Source organism: Acinonyx jubatus, chromosome E4 (assembly GCF_027475565.1).
Source record: "Acinonyx jubatus isolate Ajub_Pintada_27869175 chromosome E4, VMU_Ajub_asm_v1.0, whole genome shotgun sequence".
Lineage (NCBI taxonomy): Eukaryota > Metazoa > Chordata > Mammalia > Carnivora > Felidae > Acinonyx > Acinonyx jubatus.
In genome coordinates, this window is record NC_069395.1 from 59690761 (window position 1) to 59711633 (window position 20873).

A 20873-nucleotide genomic window follows, 5' to 3' on the forward strand; every position below is an offset into this window, starting at 1 on the left:
TAGGAGTGTGGCATCTTGTGTTAGCAAGGTTTGTTCAGATCTGCTGTGGGAGGGGAGCTGGAGCTGAGGCCTGGCTGGAGGGGGTGTGTCCACAGAATGCTAAGATGGCAGTATTGTTAGCAAGTTAGGTAGTGAGTGTTGGCACTTTGTTCCACAAGTGTTCATCTGTTTAGGCTGGGGGGCCAGGGAGGGAAATGAGAACAACCAGCTCTTTTGTTCCTGTAGAACAAAATCTCCCAAAGATCCCTGACCTCTTAGCACAGGCTCTAAGATTAGTAAAGAAATCTCCCCCACCCCATATGCCCCAGGTTTTTTTCAAACTGCTGATTTTATGCTGTATCTCCTTGGGTGTTTGTTATGCTGTCTCTTGGCAAGGACTCAATTTCCTTTCACCCTTCTGGTTCTCCCATTCCTGAGTCTGCTATTTTTAAAGTTCAAGGTGTTAAAGTCTGCTGATTGTAAGAACTTGTAAAATTATGCCCCTCTGATTTTCAAAGCCCAATGTTATAGGGATCCTCCATGCCTGGAGTGGCTGGCATGAGGGTCTTCTTCTTTACCTTCTCTGCTCCCACGGCATATCTCCATCCCAGGGAATGTTCTACAGATTCATTTAGCTTCTCAACCACATCTCCACCCTCCTTACCCTCTTTAATGTGGCCTTTTCTCTACATTTAGCTGTGGAGAGTCTGTTCTGCCAGTATTCTGGTCATTCTCTGAGTTATTTACACTGATGTGTTACCTAGTTGTATCCATGGGATGAGGTGAGCTTAGGGTCCTCCTATCCCACCATCTTCCCCAGAAGTCCAGTTGAATATAGAATTTTAAAATCAGATTTTCACTTTGCTGACTTCTGACATTTCACATTGCCAAAGATAATATAAATCAGACTTCTGTTTCTTTGCCCCCTGGTAACTTTTGGGATATTTTAAAATTCTCTTTCATTAGCGGTGCCTAGGTGGTTCAGTCGATTAGGTGTCCGACTTCAGCTCAGGTCATGATCTCGCAGTTTGTGAGTTTGAGCCCCACATCGGGCTCTGTGCTGACAGCTTGGAGCCTGGAGCCTGCTTCAGATTCCGTGTCTCCCTCTGTCTCTCTCCCCCTTCCCACTCACACTTTGTCTCTCTCTCAAAGATAAATTAAACATTAAAAAAATTTTTCTCTTTCATTAGTATTGTAAAGTTTCACTATGAAACTCTTGGTATGAATTCATATTATCTATCTATCTATCTATCTATCATCTATCTATATATAACTCTGCCTCCTCTTTTCTCATATTTAAATACTTTATTGCTTTAAAACTTTAAAAATACTTATTTTGAGGTACTCTTCAGATTGACCTTGTCTTTTTCCTTTGGTGTAAATTCTTCCATATTCTGTCATGGACAATGCTTACCTTATAAGCATTTTTATGAACATAGTTTATAAGCTCACATTTCACATATTTCTCCCGTATTTTCTCCCATGGAAAGCCACAGTCTGTTTCATATCTCTGGGTCAGGGTACACTTTATGCTCAGGGAATGCCCTTCTATTTCCTGTCCTGCACATGCTGGTGACATGACAGCACACACCTTTCATGTATGCAGGATAATACTGGACACTATGGCCATTGGAAATGGCTTAGTTCTCTAGTAACCTTGGGAAGTGTGCAAAGCTATCCCAGTCGCTGCTCATGGCAGAGTGTTGTGTTTCACAGTCTAAGCTCCCTGGAGGTAGTGTTGAGTCTATGGTCATGGAAGTATGAGAGTTTCTGGCCACTGCCCCTGTACTTTCTGTTTAGATCCATGCCTAGCTTTCCAGTGCCAAGTTATTTTAGTTTCTGACAATATTCACTTTGATTATTTTCTTGTTAGAAATGGTTCCCTTTATCACTTTCATAAGCAGCTATGTGTTTTTTAATCTTGAAAATGTAAAAATTATTTCCATTTGGAGTGGAGATTTTAGAATGTGTTTAATCTACCTTCATAAATATTAGATCTTAGTCTAGAGGAAGCTGAAATTATTTTCAGGCAATCTTGTGCTAGGGCCATTAAGGCTTATTATGGAAAAGAAGTAGAAAGAGGGGCTTTTGTGCCTGAACACTTGAAGAAATTTAGGAAGACCAAAGGTAAGAATAAATCAGGGAAACAGGATGGAGAGTGCACACTGCAAATTGCAGTATGTACCATCATAAAGTTGGTTCCCTTATATATCTGCAGCCCCAAAAGAGCCAGGGCAAATAACTAGGATAAGAACTAGTATGTGGAATTGATTATGTACCTCATTGCTGTGTCACCCCACTGAGTTGGCCTACGGGCAACTCTTTCAGATCCACTTTCCATCTCTGTACATTGCAATCTCACCTGCCAAATGGCCAGTTCTTACTTGACTGGGACTATCACCCAGCCTGGACCTGAGAGCTCACATGACAAACACCACAGCCCTATATCATGGAATCAAGAGGTTTTAGAGTGTTTAAGACCTTTCATGACAAATAATTCAGTCTGCCTATACTTCATATCCACTTCTCTGGTCCAGGAAACCTCTGGAAATGTAGTGTATGGGGAAGGAGAAGTTCCTCTATTTGTACTTTGGGGCCAAAAGTCATCCTGCACTGAGAAAGATGGATGATTTTACCCCTGATATCTTATTACTACCATCTTCTCTCCCTTGCAGTTCTAGCTCACACTAGCTAGGTTCCTAGAAGAGTTTCTGTCACACACAGGTGAGACTACAACTGCTTCCTAACAAGTCCTATTCCTATTTTCCAGAGATGCAGTTTCCAGTTTCATTTGTTCAGGATGCAGTCTCCTTGACTTAGCCAAGTTTCATTTTTTGGTCGCTCTTTTGGTCCTGATGCTTTATTGACTCCATATGGTTGGTAACCAACCTACCATCACACCTAACTGCTCTCCATGTCTTTCCTCTGGTCTCTGGTATTCTGATTCACCACTTGGCTTTGGCCCTCTGCACGTCAAACCAAATGCTTCCACTTGGGCTAGGAGTGGTGTTTGAACATGTATTTTATCTTTTTAGAAAAATGACCTTTTGGAGGAAAAGAAAGGGAAAAGAGTAAAATACATATTATTTTTGACTTCTATTTATGTGCCTAATTCTGCACTTGATAGTTTAGATATGTTGTCTTAATCCTTTCAATCAATACTGGAATTAGATGTTACTAACCTTTAAAAAGATAACAAACACCAATTCATTTGATTTCCAAACAAGTTGAAGTGATTAAAGTGTCATAACTTAATAAAGACATCAAGATTTAGTAATCAGTTTATTAATCAAGGAGTACTCATGTCTACCCAGTAACTAATGATCTTTGCAAAGATGAAGTTACAAATGGATTTTCAGCTCCAGGGAAACTTCCCTAGGCATTCAACGGCATATGTAATAGTTTCTGTCTTAATCTGACTTTTGAATACTGATGTCTTATGTTTTATACATCATTTGGTATTTTTTAAAGGTTAATTTGGTGTACAAAATTCTGAATAAAAAGATACAAAAACATGGTTGCACAACAAAATATGTGGGATACCTGCATGTGACACATGACTTTAGTTCTCTCTCAATTCTTCATGTTCATCAAATTCTTCTCTATCTCTATTTTCTCAAAATGGCTTACTTCCCGTTGATGTTTTAGAGAGTATTACAATAAGCAAAGGGTTACTCATAGACAACAGTAAAGCCATTGGCTATTTCAATGTATTCTTTCAAGTAGATAATTACCTCTGGTTGATGTTTTAGAGGGTATTAGAATATTCAAAGGGATAGTCATGGACAACAGTAAAGCCATTGGCTATTTCAATGTGCTCTTTCAAGTATATAATTAAGGACACACAAATCTTATGTGTGGAGACAATCAGTGCATTTACTTGGACTAAATTTATGCTAGTTAGCCAAGATTTGCTTTCCTCATAGACCAAAATTATTCAAAAACCATCATACATGTATAAAGAGAAATGAGCACTCAACAAGGAGAATGGCGGATGCATGAAAGTTCTGAGTAGCAACATACACTCACATACTTGTAATGAAGAGGGAACGTTTTTGCCTTCATTTATTTTCCTGGTCCCTGACAGGGGTAGAATTGCTGACCATATTTCACTTTTATTCAAGCAGAAAATCCATTGAAGTTCCACAGGAAACATTGCTGTAGACATTGCAAAGGGAAGAATCAGGTCAATGCAGTTTAGAGGATGAATTAGTTTTGCAATTGAGTGTGGACACTCTGGGCCACTGCTTCAGTGGATAACTTTTTAAATTGCTTTAAGGGAGAAAAAGACTTCTTAAAAACCATTTTAATCATTAGAAACTTGAGAGCTTTTCTTCTATGCTTTATAGATCAAATTGTCCCAGAGTCGGGTGGGGGACAGTTGCCATGTGCTTATTTGAGTGAACTCCAAGAACTCCAACATTTTCTTATATGCTCCTCCTAAAATACACTGTTTTGTATACCGAGCTTTGTTGAGAGTATATTAAATGGAGCCATTAGGTTATTTAAAGATTTTATGTACTTGTCAGAAACTGACTCACAGGCTTATTAAGAGCTCCTGACTTGAGGATACTTGCCTGAATATTTTTTTCCTATCATCTGTTGACATTATTACACCTTTCATTTCTGTATAAATTTTTGATTTAAAATTTTCAGTAAGGATGGGCATCCAAGGAATGACAATTTATAAGAGATAGCCTCCAAAAGAACCAATTCTATTTGTGCAAGATTCATTGTCTATTCATCTAATAGGTATTGCTTTCAAATAATGTTTCTTTGAAGTAGCCTTTCAGTGTAGCTTCAGTACCATCTGCCCAAGGCTGTCCTGAATGTTTCTAAGAGAGAGCATCTATATATTTATATTTATGTGCACTTTATGTACTCCTTTTAAAAAGTCATAGGATGTATAATTAAATCTTTTTTAAAAGTCTTAAAGTAGTTACAGTGTTCCGATTATTGTTCCTATGTAAATTTCTCCTATCAAGTGGCTTCCATTTTGTGACAGTTCTAGACACTAGTTCACAGACTTACTACTGATTTCTCACTGATGTTGGTTATTTTTTTTAGAATTTAAATTTATCTACAATAATTAATAATTACCTTATTTACAATATTATGTTTCTCTTTTTTAAATATCCAGAGTCTGCAATGCCTACATGGATGCAAAAGTAAACAAGTTAGGCCCATTTCCCCACTGTGTGACCTTTTGTGTCCCTGACCCAACATTTAAAATTTTTTTTAATGTTTATTATTTATTTTTGAGATAGAGAGACAGAGCATGAGCAGAGGAGGATTAGAGAGGGAAGAAGACATAGAATCCAAAGCAGGCTCCAGGCCCTGAGCTGTCAGAATAGAGCTGACGTGGGGCTCGAACTCACGAACTGTGAGACCATGACCTGAGCCAAAGACAGAAGCCACCCAGGTCCCCCTATTCCCGACCCAATTCTTAAAGGGAGTCAGGTTTCTTATTTGGGGCCCATGGATGAATTTCAGAGGGTATTCTGTGAATGCTCCAAAAGTCAGTGGAAATGTTTCCTGTGTGAGAGTGTATGTGGATTTTCATAAATTTTACCAAAAGAAGTTGGGTGGTGCAGTGGATTGGTGCAATAGAGTGGGTACTGGAGTTGGATTGCCTGAATTTGATTAGCAACTCGCTACATGGCTGTGTGACTTTGAACAGGGTACTGAACCTCCCTCTGCTTTAAAATTCTCAAAATAGCAGAAACGGGCTGCTGTGAGGATTAAATGTGAAGATTTTATGGGTATGTAAAGCCCATAGTACTGTGGCTTGGCATTTACTAAGCACACACTAAAGATTAGTAATTACCATTGTGTTCTCAAGAATTTGTAACCACCAAAGAGTTAAAAGCCACTGATTTAAGGCATTTTTAGAATTATACTTGAAAGAAAAATACCAGTTTCCGAGTTGGGAAGTCACACTCAAACCTAACTCCCATTAGCCATTAGCAAAACATAGAGATGCATATTCATAATGAGGCTGAAAGGGCTGGTAAATTGCTCTGAAAATGTGAAAGGTCAGTTTGTGTTGCTCCTGCATGAGAGAAAAGGCATCTACCCAGTCCTAGCCTAGCCCCCAGATGAAACACTTTCAGTCAGCTCCTGACTCCTGTACCATCCAAGCTTGCCTTAAAGCCCTAAAATAAACTTGCAGGGTGATAGCTTAAATTGCAAGTCTACATTTATGGATGTTTTTCAGCATTTTCTTTATCAGCGTGTGGAAGTCAAAATTACAAAAACAAGGAGATTCTGCATCTTTTAATGAAAGATAAAACAACAATATAAACATACACAAATTTACAGAGAAGGGATCAACTTTAATACATTTGGAGTAAAAGGTGTTTCTTATTTAAATATGGTATAAAAATAAATGCAAGAAACATTAACTGAGAATGTACAGACAACAAAGACAAAGCTTGTTTCTGACTGTGAACACATTGGTGAAATGAAACTTTCTGTGCTAACTTATTGTTTAATAAACGTGAAGCCATATGTATACTTATTGATATATGCTTTTTTCTTTTACAATTCTTCCAGTTTTTGACTGAGTGAATTTTCAGTGAACTGTGTGTCTAGCAGAAGCTTTAAGAGAAAGAAAAAAAAAAGGTTTACTCCACTTGAACTTGTTAAAAAGGAAACGACACAGATCCAGCTTAGTACAAGGAGAAAGTAAGCAGACAACATTTTGCAGTGGAGGCATTGAGACGGTAGAGTCCCTTGGAATGGCAATGCCTGAATGTACACAAAGAGAGAACAATTCAGGTCCTTTGCTCATGCAACATCTTGGCCTAATGTCCTCTGCTCCAGGTAACAACAAAGAGCTACAAAGTATATGCAATGACTCCAGTCTGCTTCCATGCTACAAGATGATCCTTTTAGTAGGACTGAACGAGGCTTGTTAACCTCTTTGACGTGAGAGATTTCCCCTGAGAAAAAAATATAAAACAAGGGGGGAAAAAAAGAGTATGATCACTGAAAACCCGATTAGGAGTAGCATTTATTTACTGCAGTTGATTTTAGTGCAAGGGTCAAAATGGAACCCTTTAGATACACCTTAGTTCAACTTCCTTCCTCCCTCCACCAACACATCAAACAAAATGATCCACCCCTCTTCTACCCTCCCACCCCTCTACCCACTTCCTCCCCACTGCAAACAGACTGATGGGTTCACAGCACAGATTAGCAAATAATAAAACATGTTCATAAACGTTTCATCAAGGCTTAGCAATGATGCAACACCTAGATTTGCAACTGGTTCTAAACATGTTACAACAAACCTTAGTAAACTGCTCTGAAAGATAGCAATGTGAATGCATTCTTGTTCAATTGCTGGAATTAGTGTCATGTTTATAAATATCTAGATATGCAGAGTGTACGACTTAATTAAATAAAATTCATTTTTTTGAAGGTGGTAGAAACTCACATTGAGTCTGTCCCCCATCCTATGTGATAATGGACAAAAAAGTGCCAATTATACATCTACAGGTAAAAGTCTATTTGCTTCTGACTTCAAACCATAGACATCTTCTTATCCTTTTCCACCCAATTTCCTCCAACCCCAACCTCAGAAAAATCCCATACATTCTGATTCCACATATGTGTTAAGGCCTAGAGTACATATTCATTTTTTTTGAAATCTTGAAAACCAACACTGTCCTCTAGAGAGATAAAAAAATTTAAATTTCTGATCAATGTAACAGATTGTCAATTGATAGTTTCTGTTTCATGTTTCATTTTATATATACTAGTAATGAAAATAAGATGGTCCACTTACTGAATGAAATTTATATTTCTCAGAGGATAAAATAATATGGAAAGACAAAAGATTTTTTGAGAAATATAATATTTTAGTAATAAATTACTCATAATAATAGTCTTGATTTACTACTAATATGGATCAGATTTTGATAAAAAGTGGTCTGCTGTTGGAAGACAAATCATCACTCATGGCCATATTTCGGAGAAAAAAAGCAATATGTTTAAGATATGATCAATGATTTCAAAATCAAGCTTTCTTTACACGCTTCACAGTAACTGACAAGGGTCTTAGGATGACATGAACAGCAGCAAAGAAAACCAAGCACCGTTTCCTTTTAGTCGGGGAAAAGGGATCAAAACTTAGCTTTCAGCAACTAATAGTAGAAGATAATTTCTCACTGGCTATGCTTTAGTCACTTTATTGGAGGAAAAAAATAAAAGAAAAAGCAGTTTGTTAACAAGACACCCTACTTTACATTATATATTGGCCTTATAAACAAAATGTTTGCTCTTTTTGTCTCCACTTCTGTGTTTGTTTTCTTATCCATAAAATGGGGATAATCACAGTACCTACTTAAAAGCTTTGTTCTGAAGAATAATGAAGCTAAATTGCCTAAAATTAGTCTTGGAATATTCTATGTACTAAGTTCATATTGGCTATTACCTCACTATATTATTGCTATCATTGTTTTTATTGTTATAGGTTTTCTAATTAGGACACTGAGACCAAAGTCACCATTCTGACTCTAAGAAGGGCATAGAGTTACTAATGAATTGGAATCTAAAGTTTTACTGCTTTTCCAAACCCGGGCAAATTGATCAAATAATTTTGGAATCTAAAAGCTACCCTTCTATACTTGAAGACCACACTATTTCCAACATTTACTACTATATTCAATTCTTGTGCTGTTACTATAAGTGTGTACATGAGTTTATATATATATATATGTATATATATATATATATTGTTCAGCCTCAGAATATATATATTCTGAGGCTGAACAATATATTTGAAGAAATTGTCATATTTATTGAGGCATAAGACTGAATGCTTGCACGGCAGTAGAGGAGGGGAAAGATGCTAATGTAAAATTGTTACTTTTAAAACTACTGATTAGTGAGATTTGTTAAAAACTACTGGGAAGAAGAATGAAATAGTAACACTGAAAGAAATTCATTTGGAACTCATATAATCATTTTTTATTTGGACTATGAAAACCACTGTTATCTTTGAAAAAATCTAATAAATATTAACATGGCTCTCTTTCTCCAGATTTTTGAAACATCCTTGAAGCTATTAGTACTTGGGATGGTATGGGCTTCACTAAAAAGGGAGTGAGGTACGACATTAGCTTGAAAGGCTATTGTCCTAGGAGATAATTAAAAAACACTCATTCATGGAACCCCATAGAAAAGTACAGGCCTACAGTCAATCTGGAAGTTTGTGATAATAGCAAAACAGATGAACAGAAATGGGAAACAATCACATGATGAAACACTTTGTTTGATATGAACTCAATGTAATAAGGATATTCATTTTGTGCACTGAGACAACTAAAAGGCAAATTTGGGTACAACATTAAAAAAAAAAATTAAATTCCCCAGTCTGGGGTCAAAGTAAACAACATGGGTACGCAATGAGTCATGTGGATTTGAAGATCTGATTTGAATCTGTTGGTAAACCCTGTTCAAATCCTGCCTTGTTCACACACTGGAAAAAAAGAAAAAGATAGGCACTATTCTAGTGCAGAAGGAAATATAGTTAATCATTCTATTGGAAACCTTAAATTTTTTTTTTCAACGTTTATTTATTTTTGGGACAGAGAGAGACAGAGCATGAACGGGGGAGGGGCAGAGAGAGAGGGAGACACTGAATCCGAAACAGGCTCCAGGCTCTGAGCCATCAGCCCAGAGCCTGACGCGGGGCTCGAACTCACGGACCGCGAGATCGTGACCTGGCTGAAGTCGGACGCTTAACCAACTGCGCCACCCAGGCGCCCCCCCTTTTTTTTTTTCAACGTTTATTTATTTTTGGGACAGAGGGAGACAGAGCATGAACGGGGGAGGGGCAGAGAGAGAGGGAGACACAGAATCGGAAACAGCCTCCAGGCTCTGAGCCATCAGCCCAGAGCCTGACGAGGAAAACCTTAAATTAAAAATAACACTGATCCTTTCTTGTAGGTAAGAAAGGATGTATTTATGCATCTGCTGTTTTGTAAAAATCCTTTCCAGTGCAGTTCCTTGGAGGCTGTATGGAATCAGCCCTTGCCAATTATCTTTTCATAATTTTTTCAAGTTGAAGAATCTGAGAAATTTTTATAACTAAGTTCTAAAATCTTAATACTGGGAACTGAGGGCTAAAAAACCCTAAACAATTGCAATTTTTACCAAATTGCTTACAATTGAATTCTGTATGAATAACATTTATTTTTAACCAAATGACTACATATGTGTTGTGTCACTTATCCCTTTCTGATAAGATTCTAAAGAATAAGGATTACATTGGAAACAGCAATCCATAGGAAAGACAAAGACAGAAACTCAGAACAAAACAAAACAAAAATTCAAAATCCTATGAGATTTTGTAATATTTAGTTAGTGGGGAAAAAAAAGAAGCACATAATCAGTTTCAGGACAAAATACACCTCAGATTTTGCTGGCATCTAGGTGAATACTGTATCTACCTAATCTACAAACAAGATAGTTGTCCCAAAAATTCATATAAACAAGGAGAGTTTTCTGGCGTCTCACAGTAAAACCTCACCTCCATCAAATCAATTCCTCCTTATCTTAAATGCTGCATCGAGATTTTGTTATAGTTAGGAAAATATGCGCCACACCCCAAAACAAAACAAGCAACCTATGTGTTTGTTCTTAGCTCTTCTAAAGTAACTAACAATATTTAAGAATTTTACATGATTTTAAAAATCTTTCTTGGTCTCAAAGTAGTAACACAAAGTTGACAATAAGGAACTGTGAATCAGTAGACATGAATACGAAAGCCAGGCTCTTGATTCTACTCTGAGAGCCTGAGACACTATGGAGATGGAGGTAACTCTCCATACTCCTTTCCTACAGACACTAATCCATAAAGGGAGTGCAGAGAAGCTACATATGCTTGGGTGACTAAGCCACTTGTTTTATTACTGTTGTAAAAACACACAGCAGTCTTTCTCAGTTGATAGGACACTCAACAGACCAAGGAGAAATGAAGGGATAGATGTTTAGAAGACAGCCATGAAAGAGCTTAAAGAGAAAAGTAGGGGATTATTAGCATCTTTTGGATTAAAAAAATAGTTAACCTCTTAACTCACGCATTCCCTTACCATTCCAACTTGTATGTTTCCTGTCATTGCATCCTACTGTCTCCTAAGTGTTGCTCTAGACCCTGGAGTACATTCTAGAATGTCTTGTAGGCTCCAGAGGTCATACTGAGGGACTGAGAACAAGAAAATGCAAGTCTTGCCATTGAGTGCCTGTTGGTGTATGTGACCCAGTTGTCTCACAGAGGCCAGCCCCACCCCTATGTGATAAGGAGCTGACTGCTTGGTGATGATGTGATACTGCTGGGCCAGAGACGGGGTGTGCAATTAGAGGCACTGAACTCAAGGATGCTGTTTGGTTTTTTACTCTCATGTTGAAAAATGCCCTTGTTTCACTTAGAAGTACAAATGTCTTTGCCTGAATTCCCAAATACTTCATAACATGGCTACCCTGGCTTTTCAAACTGCCTATCATCACTCCATAATATGGTTCATTTTATCTCTATCAGCTTGGGCCACTATGCATGCATCTACCTGTTCAGATCCTATCCACTCTTCAAAGACAACCTTATCAATGTCTTTACTAGAGTCTTCTAACTGGCCCCCTAAACTGCTCTGCTGATTCCCTCTCTTGGCTTTCTTGCCCATAGAATCAGAGCTAGTGTATTTACAAGCCGTTTTGTATAATTCATTAAGTCGATTGGTTTGGTGAAAAAAATCAATAGCTGTTAAACAACATTAACATTATAGAAGTCCTCAAATACATACTTGATCCTTTGCATGAGTTGAGATCCTTGGCTGAAGTCATATTTTAAGACTAAACTTTCTGAAACCAGGGAAATGAGATTCAAATGTCTTGGGCTAAGTAAATTTTGACTTGGGGGAGGAGAGGCACAGTAGAGTGAAAAATGGGAAACATTCTAGTCATACCCTAAATATTGACTAATTAAATGACAGAATCTGGGTCTTTTTAATTCTTATTTTGCCTTGGGTGCTCCTATCAAGGAAATTAATTGGAAAGGTGTTAAGAAGGAATTGAAGCTAGACTACGTGTTTGGAAAGCTCTTCCCTGCTTAAAATGAAACCAATTCTCCTGGGTAAACTTGCAGGTGAGTTTACTGAACATGTGAATAATTTTAGCAAAACTATGGGGAGTGTCAGTTCCTAGAAAGTTAAAAATTTAACTTTAAAAAAGTTAAAGATGTAATCAAATTGTTGAGAGGAAGGAAGAAAAGAAGGAAGGAAGGAAAAGAAGGATTTGGTAGCTAGTTTGGGGGATGGTATATGTGATGTTGAGCACTAGAAAAAATTCTATCATTAGACTAAAAAGAGAGGGTTTGTGAATACATTTACATTTAAGTGTAGATTACTAGCTTCCTGTGCATATTGAGAAAGAACAAGTAACACCAAATACTTTCATTTCCTTAGTTTAAAATATTTTCCTAAAATAAAAGTGGTATATATCCATTAGAAAAATGGGGGAAACATAGAAAAATATAAATAAGAAATAAACATTACTTAAATACAGTTATTTACATACTAATATATCCTTCTATGTTGTATGAATTTTTTTAATTTTATGTTTTTACAAAAAACTGAAATTTACAAGCCATTTTGTGCATAGCATTGGCTTATTATGAGTAACATACATATTATTCATGTTACATATGTTTTTTTTGTAAAATAATTTCAAATTCATTGCATTAGTGAAAAAGGAAATCAATTTAGACAGATGCTACTAACATTAAGAAAAAAATTTAATATCAGCATGTATCAAAGTGCATCACACATCATAAGGGGATGTACTGTTTCTGAAATAGTATTTTAGTTCTACACACATATAAACACACACAAGCAGATTATACAGTAATACAATATACACACACACAAACACATATTAATTATTATGTCAAATGTGGGTGACAATACAAAAAAGATGAAAGCCACTGTTCTGAAATATAATTTTCAATAGTTGTGTAATATTCCATTAGGTAGATATACCTTAATGTATGTAAGAAATTCACAATTGTTGTACATTAAGGTTGTGTTTTTGATTGGCAGTTATATGGTACAATGAATATTCTTGTATATGTGTGAACATCTGGGTTTTCTCAGAATTAAATCACTAGAAGTTGAATTACTGATTGAAAGTGAAAGAATTTTGAAACTTTTGACATATTCTGTAAAGTTCTGTTCAAAAAAAGTGTTTAGCAATTTGTATTCCTATTAACTGTGTATGAAAACACTGATTTACTTACTCCCTTTCTAACACTAGATATTATCATTTTAGAATTAAAAAAAATTATGTTTATTTCTTTTTGAAGGAGAGAGAGACAGAGCATGATCAGGGGAGGGGTGAAGAGAGGGAAACACAGAATCCAAAGCAGGCTCCAGGCTCTGAGTTGTCAGCACAGAGCCTGACGTGGGGCTTCAACTCAAAGACCATGAGATCATCACCTGAGCAGAAGTTGGCCCCTTAACTGACTGAGCCACCCAGGCACCCCACTAGATATTATCATTTAAAAACATAACCTATTTGGAGGAAAAGGTTATTTTGTTGTTTTTAAAATTTTACTTGACTATTAATGAAGATAGATTTTCTTTCTGTTTTGTCATATTTATTGACTATTTGCATTCTTTTAAAACTGTTCAAGTCCTTTGTTCCTTTTTTGAATGGTATATTGCTGTTGTAAATATTTGCTTGCAAAGAACTCCTGTGTAAAATCTGCTAGGTCTTTGTCATGTACATGTTCACTTACTCATTTTTAAAAAGGGTTTAGCAGGGCACCCGGGTGACTCAGTCAGTTGAGTGTCTAACTTCGGTTCAGGTCATGATCTCATGATTCATGGTTCAAGCCCTGCATTGGGCTCTGTGCTGACAGCCTGGATCCTGCTTCAGATTCTGTGACTCTTTCTCTCTCAGCCCCTCCCCCGCTTGTGTGTGTGCTCTCTCTCTCTCTCTCACTGTCTCTCAAAAATAAATAAACATTGTATGGAAACCAATTTGACAATAAATTTCATATATTTAAAAATAAATAAACATTAAAAAATAATAATAATAAATAAAAAGGGTTTAGCAGACTTGAGGATAGGAGGTTGGTTGCTTTAACAAAGGTTTGTGGAGTAAGTCATGTAGCAGTCTTTTGTGGTATCTCTGTGGCCAAGATACAGAAGGGTCAATGAAGTTTGTAATTAAACAAAACACTATCTTCAAGGTGTGCTAATTATTGGAGTAGTGGAACTCTGTCTTCCTCTCTGTTCTCTATGGTCTTTTAAACAGTTATTTTCACCATTAAACTGATGTAGTTCTGATAAAATATATGCATACGCAAACTTGGTAATCTTGGTTAAAAGGCTGGGTAACTAAGAGATACTTTAAAAACTTATATAAAGCTATAACGTACAAGATAAAGTTTAGTGAAAAGAAGGATACAAAGCCAAATTTAGATTAAAATAAACCACTCACCAAAAACCTAGCAAGATTGAGGAGACGTACTCTGAACTGATGAGAAATTTTTTTTTAAGTTTAAGCCCCAAATGACTCTACATTTTGACATGGCTCTGGTGATTGGGAACCAGGGGGAGGGGAGGGAAGCTGGTGCAGTTTTCAGGCTGGTTTGTAAGTTACGTGACACGTTTTTCTTCTTTCTTCTTTCTTTTTCTTTTCTGTTTTTATTTTAAAGTTTATTTATTTTGAGAGTCAGAGAGAGCATGCATGCACATGTGTGCATGGGGGAGGGGCACAGGGAGGGGGGGGGGAGGGAGAGAGAGGAGAGACTCCCAATCAGGTTCTGTGCTGTCAGCATGGAGTCCAGTGTGGGGCTTGATCTCACCAACCGTGAGACCATGACCTAAGCTGAAATCAAGAGTCAGACGTTTAACTGACTAAGCCACTCAGGTGACCCTCTATTTTTTTTCCCTATTGGGAAGACAGTATCCCCAATCTGTGCTGGTTAGGTTACATCTCTAGTACTGTATTCAGTTACCATTTTGGAGGACTGCTGACTGGAGCAAATGTTTGAGGTAAGCAAACAAGATGATGAAAGAACATGAGACTATCACATGAGAAAACATTAGAAATACATTTTTAGGATGCAAGTCTTACTCAGATTTAATTTAATAGCAATTTAAGGCGTCTTTACTATATTGAGTCCCATTAAGTATCCAGCTTAGTTTTCATAGAAACATCTTTCCTTTTCATACTCAAATTTCAGAAGCTGATATATTTAGTTATGTAATTAGTATCAATTCAGATACGATAAAATGAACATGGCAACAAACATAATTGACTGTTAACCACATAATTCAACTGGTAGTTGCCGAACTCTGTGGGCACAACTGGAGGGTTGCCTCTTAGCTGTGACATTTGGTGAGCCCTTGGCATCTACCAGTTGGGAGAGAGCGTCCATTAGTCTAGAGCAGTGGTTTTCAGAGCGTGGTCTCAAAGCCAATAGGAGCAGTATCACTTAAGACTTAATTAAAGATGAAAATTCTTGGATCTCAGCAGAAAACTGCTAATCAGACCTTATGAGAGGCAATCTGTCTCATCAGGTGTTTCTGCTGCAGCCAAATATGAGAACCATGGATCTCTGGTAAGAAGAGGTCAGGTAGGAACGCCTCTACCTAGATAACAGTTCTTAAACGTTATTGTTCTGACATGTTTGTAACAAAATGTAAATGGGGGGCGGAGGGGCAAAGGAGAGAGAGAAGGCCTCTGACTCAGTCTATCTTGTATGAGGTAATGAAATCTGCATTTTCCAAGCCCCAGTGATTTTGCGATTATGGGATATGGGTAGTTGAACTGCACAGAAAAACAGTAAATTTGAGATTTTAGCTAAAGAAAATAAAAAGAACATTTGAAAGGAGTTTATGTAATCACGCCTTCAAGAAATTTGACAGCTGTCAAGATCTAGATAAATGTTTATTTTCTTCTGTCCAGTTCCAGAGACAGAACTAGGGATATTACATGGAAGCTACAGAAAAGTAGATTATGCTGAAAATAAGAAATGAATTTCTAATATGGGGCATGGACTTCCTGTGCCATCCAAGAGTACCACATCTCTGGAACTTACGAGCCAGGGAATGCGAGATGCCTACTTGTGACAGCATCCAGAGAAGAGATTGATGCAATGTGCTGGACACTGAACCTGGGGAAATTGAAGCCTCTAAATTCCTTTTCAATTCAGAGGCTTAAAAAATTCATCTTTCTCAGTATCTCCTCAAAGTACCTTGAGGACTTAACTTTTATAAATAGAAAAGATAAAGACTTCCCAATATCTTTTACTAGTTTTATTAGAAATATGTTCCTCTTAGATATTAATAAGCATGTTTCAAGTGAATACCCTTGATAATAGGTGTTTGTTATCCCCTTTTGTGATTCAGCCATGTCTACTGGGTAATTTTTCTGTTCCTGATGAAATAGAAGGGAAAAAAAATCTTTAATATCAAAGCAAGTAAATCAAAATGACTTCATAAACCAAAAAAAATAAAAAGAAAAATAATAGCAGAAATTTTCTTTTCCAGAAACAATAGTCAGTAGAGTTTAGAAATGGTGTTTTAAATTTTCAGTACCACAAGTCTATCTTAATAATGGTCTTTTCTGGTTGAAGTTATAGGTATAAGCATTGTATTTGGAGTTGTCCAATGTTTGCTCTTATTACTCGTAGACCCTAGCCACTTAAAAACAACAACGAAAAAAAAACAGCCATCAAAATGTGACGCATAATGCAGGAGATATGGGATTTTGCCCAGTCTGGGCTTGCTGGAGGGTATCTGGAGGTGCCTAAGAAAATGTAACAGGGTGACTGTAGGATTGAACATAACATATCTAGGTCAATAAACATGTATGCAATTTATATAAAGATGTCTATTTTTTAATTTTAAATTGCCTATTTTAGTTGTATTGCCTTTAAGTCCTAGCAAAAGTTATAGAAAAGTAAAAATCTTTTTTTTTTTTTTTGACCAGCATGGCTGGTCATCAGTATAAAAATGGTGCTGATGAGCACATAGCAATGGTACATGTGGCTTTAGAATGGGTAAGAAAAAATGAGAAATAGATGGCTTGGTGATGATATAGGGTTGCCTAGTAAGACCTCATATCTAGAAATAATTAACATATGAATCTACTTTTAGCGGAAATTAAATTTAGACATCATAACAAAACCAATCTTTATCAAGTTAAGCTCCATTTTTATTTTCCTAGCTACATAAAACAAATTTCTGAAAAGAATATGTAAACATGCTGCCTTTAGACCATTGATGAACTTGTATTTAACTCTATGTAATTCTCTTAAATTCTATTTAACTCAATGAGGTAATTGAGACTGACACAGAGATTCAGTTGATTATCTGCAACTACTTTGCCAAACATTGTAAGGCTGAGTACATAAGCACACTGGAACATTCCATATTCTCTTGCTTTACTCAGCTAAATTCTGCGACTTGATGTAAGATTCAGATATAGTTGAGTAATTTTCAATTTTACATATCTTCAAATAAAATCAAAGTGATAATGTAAAATTACTTCTTACGTAACTTTTGCAATTCCTAGCTGATAGTTTGAAGTTTATTTTTCTATCAACTCTTCCAACAAACTTGGTTCAAAAATGTTTTAGCCTATATGTAAACTTACTGGTGTTAAAAGTTCTACACTCCCACCTATACTTTTTCTATTTTACTGGCCAAGTTCTTGTTATCTTCAGGTGTGGATTAATATAGTAGCTGCTAATCCTGCAAACATGTCCTCCTGTCTCTAGGTTCTCCTAACTTGCCCTCCACCCACAACTTCAGCAGAGATGAAGATGGCTTAGTGTGTGGAACCAGAATACAAGGTGTCTCCTTGATGACCTTCTTTTGTACTATGCTCCTCTAACTGGAGACTTCATGGCAGTCCCTGCCTGGGACACAGCTGCGTGTATCAAGTGTTCAGACACTTTTTCCAGTTCTACTTTTGTTCTCTCTCCTTCAGGGCCAGCTCCCCCAACTATCCAGTAGGCAGGTCTCTTGCTTAGGCCTTACTTAACTCTTTTCCCTGCCTACTCTGTGCTGCTTTAAGCATGATTTATATGAAGTAAGCTAGTGGGAAGCTAGTAGGAATTTCGTTCTGTTCATTGAACAGTTAACTTTCCTGAGAAGAATGAACCACCTTAGGTACACATTAGTGGCATCCCAAAAGTAGTTACTTCTGTTAATATCTGTTATAAACTGTAAGCTTCCTAACAGTAGTAGCTATTTCTTATTATCTATGTACTCTAAGATAGGGAGCAAAGTGTCTGACCCACAGTAGGTGGTCAATTACTGTTTTTGTTGCTGTTGCTGTTGGATAAAAGAATCCAATAGTGCTTGGATACATGAGTACTATTGGGTTATAAACTTGTTATGCAGAGCCCCCAGGGTGGTTTCCAATTACACAGGAAACTGGGACCTTGTAACTACTGGTGTTAACCCAAGGCTTCCCGTATATTAGAACAGTACCTTGGGAAATGCTATTAAACTTCTGCCTCTGGGATATGTACTAGGAATGGGGAAGTTTCCCACTGGGGACTGTCTACTCAGCAGCCTCAAACCATTCCTTAGGGGGCACCTGGGTAGCTTAGTCTGTTAACCATCCAACTTCAGCTTAGGTCACGATCTCATGGTTTGTGAGTTCAAGCCCTTCATTGGGCTCTGTGCTGACAGCTCAGAGCCTGGAGCCTGCTTCAGGTTCTGTGTCTCCCTCTTTCTATGCCCCTCCCATGCTTATGCTCTCTCTCCCTCTCAAAGATAAACATTAAAAACACATATTAAAAAAAACATTCCTCAGGAACCCCCAGGGTTGCATTAGATGCTCCCTGACCAAAACCACCGTACAATCCACAGCTTATAAAACTTGAGTGGCAATTTAAGAACTAATGATGTTACTAGGGGAACATAAAGATATGCTGTCCAAATGAAATCGGCTACATTTCACACCAATCAATTTACCACATGCTGCAGGGAACCTGAAATTGCTTTCTTAGGCAAGTTATCACCACAGTTTCAGTAAAACAAGATAGATAGCCATATATGCCAACAACAAAATGATAAATGAGATAGTTTCAGGTCCAGAAGAGAAGAAAGAGGAGAAAATGTTTCATCCTTTAGCAGATAGATTTTAGGTATTTACTGGTAATATCTATGGTGGGAAACCCCAACAACCAGTTTATAAATTATATTTACCTAAGATGCTCTGGGAATTTTCTAACATAGAGATCTCTATGAATATGCCTGTAATCTCAAGCAAAGAATCTCAGCCAGAAAAGAATATGCACAAAGTTCTCCTTCAGATTAGTATGCATTAGTATGCATTCACAGGTGGACAGATATAAGATAAATAAAAACCTTCCCTAATCTATGGTATATTCGTGATGGATGTTTATCTGAAGCAGAATCTGCTTCATTATGAGGGATGCTTATGTAAATCAAGGGTCTCACTAAGTCCTTGAAGCCTTTGCTGTAATGCAACTTCATTAGTAAAAACACAATCTGGAGAAGGACCATTCTGAATACTCTAAGGTATTGTGGTAGAAATTGGTATCAAGGGAAATGAAAGCAAAGACAGGCTATAGGATAGTCAAAACTTAATGTATACCGAGTGAATGAATAATCCAGAACTAGTAAAACAGTATATAAAAACAATGATAAAAATGTAGTGTATGAGTGGATCTTAGATTACCAGGTCATTTTTCTCTATTGGAATTACTCATAGTGAACAAATCTGAACAAGTGACAAGTTTACACAGGATCCTTTCTAACAAAGCTTATCTACACTTAAGGTACCTGTAAGCCCAAAGGAAAATCTAGAGCACTCGACCAGAAGTGCCAGGGCTTAATCCTAAATGGAACCAATGTCCAGTCCAATGGGCAGTTGGGAGGTCCACATGAATAGATTTCACACTGCATTGCCCTACTCCTGGCATTGCCCCACAGCTAGTCTGGGGCTGTGTTTCCCAAGCCCGGAATCTGTATTATTCATAGGATTATACTGAATTGACTGAATGGTCTCAGTGTATAATCTTGGCGGTTATTAGGGTGTGTGGAGAAGATTTTATGCTGGATTTCACATTTGATGAAAAACCAAGTTAAAAATCATTTAACCATGACTAGAAACAATCCATAGAGCCTTTGACAGTGTCTTAAAAAAAAAAAAAAAACAGTGAAAGACTTCCAGAATGTGACTACAATTCTTCATAGATTGAGGACCAAATGGTAACCAACTTTTTATTAATGTGTAACACAGTAGTTTTGAAATTAAGAATACAAAGTATGATTCCTGCCTTCTTCAACCAGTTATTTTCTCATCTAGTGTGTGCTCTCGTGTTAGGGAAAATATAAAGATAAGAGAGGAGGAAAAATAAATAAGTAAACATCTTTTATAACTTTGCATCCCATTTAACCAAGCAATTAAAATTTTTATGACCATAAGAAAAAAAACCCAATATTTTACTTGACAGATATTTATCATACTTTGATCTACAATATGAAGAAAGAAAGAAGGAACAATGTAGATATCCATCAATAGAAGATTGGAAAATAAATTTCAAGTATATCTATTCAGAGGAAATTTGTGTAGACAATAAGTAAAATTATGTAGAAGAATATGAAAAGACCTGGAAGATATTTGTGATGCATTTTAAGCAAACAAAGCATGTTTCAAAAGCATACTTAATGTAGAACCCCATTTATTTATGTATTTATATAAAGAATACTTATATTCATTTATATATGTTTGTGCAAAGTGCTAACTAAAGCTATTCCTGGCTAGAGAGATTATAGATAAAGAAGCAGGGGTTCAGCAGTTTCTAAAAATTCATATGGCACAAAACATGGATTAGGTTT

At 36.8% G+C, this 20873-nt stretch overlaps 1 protein-coding gene across 10 annotated transcripts in view; it reads right to left on the reverse strand.

The window, feature by feature from the left end:
• Positions 1 to 6240: 6240 nt before the first annotated feature.
• Positions 6241 to 20873, reverse strand: part of RGS7 (regulator of G protein signaling 7) — a 498690-nt gene continuing 484057 nt past the window's right edge. For all 10 annotated transcript variants that reach the window (XM_053209414.1, XM_053209412.1, XM_053209416.1 and 7 more), the window contains one exon: positions 6241 to 6923. Coding sequence is in view for 1 of the 10 variants with exons in the window: in XM_053209416.1 (XP_053065391.1) it covers positions 6873 to 6923 (51 nt within the window). In the remaining 9 variants the exon portion in view is untranslated. The remainder of the gene's footprint in view (positions 6924 to 20873) is intronic.